This window comes from Plasmodium reichenowi, chromosome 13 (genome assembly GCF_001601855.1).
Source record: "Plasmodium reichenowi strain SY57 chromosome 13, whole genome shotgun sequence".
Lineage (NCBI taxonomy): Eukaryota > Apicomplexa > Aconoidasida > Haemosporida > Plasmodiidae > Plasmodium > Plasmodium reichenowi.
In genome coordinates, this window is record NC_033658.1 from 1,069,805 (window position 1) to 1,071,961 (window position 2,157).

General features: G+C 17.1%; 1 protein-coding gene across 1 annotated transcript; it reads right to left on the minus strand.

The window, feature by feature from the left end:
- Window positions 1-424: 424 nt before the first annotated feature.
- PRSY57_1325800 (syntaxin, Qa-SNARE family) lies at window positions 425-1,735 on the minus strand (the record flags this gene model as incomplete). Its single annotated transcript, XM_012909194.2, has 1 exon — window positions 425-1,735. The coding sequence occupies one exon, from the start codon at window positions 1,733-1,735 to the stop codon at window positions 425-427; it is 1,311 nt and encodes a 436-aa protein (XP_012764648.2).
- Between the last annotated feature and the right edge of the window lie 422 nt (window positions 1,736-2,157).

Here is a 2,157-nt window from a genome sequence, read left to right on the forward strand (position 1 = left end):
AAAAAAAAAAAAAAACAAATATATATATATATATATATATATATATTTATATATATATTTATATATTTATATTTATATATTTGTGTGTGCTTTTATTATACCCCCTCTATTTTTTTTTTTTTTTTTTTTTTTTTTTTTTACAAGTTTATAATATAACAGACAAATATGGATATGAAGAAGTTTAAAAAGCACAAAAAAAAAAAAGAAAAAGAAAAAGAAAAAGAAAAAAGAAAAATATAAATATATAGAGACGTCGAAAATTTATATACATACATATATATATATATATATATATATGTCATATATATGTTTATTTGTGTAGCCCCTATTATTTGTAACAAATAAAAAAAAAAAATTAAGAAAAAATAATATTAAAAAAGAGTAAGAAAACATTAATCAAAAAATATATATTGGTCCATTTTAATTATTTAAAAAAATCAATAATGAATAAAAAGATTGAAGTACATATGAGAAAAAAAAAAATAAGAGAATTAATATTTTTTTTATTCTTAATTTTTGTCAAATAATTATTTCCTTGAGATACATTATCAATACTTTCTTCTATAATGGTTTCTATCATTTTTAAATTTTCATTTTGTTCATATATTTTATTAACAAAAATATTCATTAGATTACTAATTTTTGCTATTTTCTTCTTAGTTTCTATTATATAAGTATTTTCTTCTTTTTCAAATAGATCTACATATTTTTTAAATTCCAGCTTTTGATTATTGTTTAATAAACTATTTTGATAAAAAATATTATTATTATGTAATTCACCTGGATTATTTTCTTCATCTAGATAATTGTACGTGTTAAAATGAACCTGTTTATTCTTTATATTATTATTATTATTTAGATCTCTTCGTTTTCTTAAATTACTTTTATGAATTTTAATATTATCATTATTGTTAAGATGTGTAGGGAAATTTATATCTTTCCCACTTGTTGAATTATTTACATAATAATAATTATTATTATTATTATTATCATACATATTAATATCATCATTTGTATAATTACTTGTTACATTAATTTGCGAAACAACCATATCATTCATATGAACATGTGTGTCCTCGTTTAAACCTGGAGAGATCATATCTCCATCCTGTATGAAAAAAGAATTTTCATCTTTTTTATTAACCTTTATATGTTTCCCTCTTTGAAGAGATGAATGTAATTCTGAATTATTATCTTTGTATTTATTTATATATACATGAGAACCATATATTTGTGTATTTAATTTGTTAAGAAAATCAAAATTACACTTTAAACTTTTAACATCATAAAAATAAAAAGTAGTATATGTATTTAATTTTAAATTATAATTACTTAAATTATTATCATATTTATTTATTATGTCAACAAATATACTTAATAAATTATTTAAACAATTTAAGATATCATTATGTATTTGAAGTTGAGGTTCTAAATTTTTAATATCTTGTGATATATTATTTATCAAAAATAATAAATGATCTTTATTTTTTCCTTTAGGCTTATTCTTACTTAAATAAATTGAAGAACATGAAGTACTATTCAAAAATAATCCATATTCTTTCAATGTATTATTATCAATATATTCACATGCACTAAATAGTTTTGTATATACCTTACTACTTGTGATAAAAAACTCATCCTTCACATTTCTCTTTTCTTCTTTTTTGTCCACAAATTTATTCCCATTCTTATTAAATTTTTCACACAGTTTTATAAAATCATCATAACGATCCATTTTAAGAAAAGAAAAGAAAATAAAATACAAACATAAATATATAAATAAATATATATAATATATATATATATATATATATATATATACTTAAAATGATGAATTAGATTCTGTTCAAAATCAAGAGGATCGTCATATTTTATTTCCCTCCATCGTTAAAAAAAAAAAAAAAAAAAAATGGAAAATAATAATTTACTTTATTTGCCCTTTATAGGAATATATGTTTTATTTTTTCATTATTATATAAATAAAATAGTTGAGTTTTAAAAGTAGCCAAAAAAAAAAAAAAAAATAATAATACTAATAAATATTAAAAAATAAAAAAGAATAAATAAATCATAAAAAAAATATAAGTTCATATATACAAGTAATAATATATATATAATATATATATAATATATATATGCATATATATATTTTTTTTT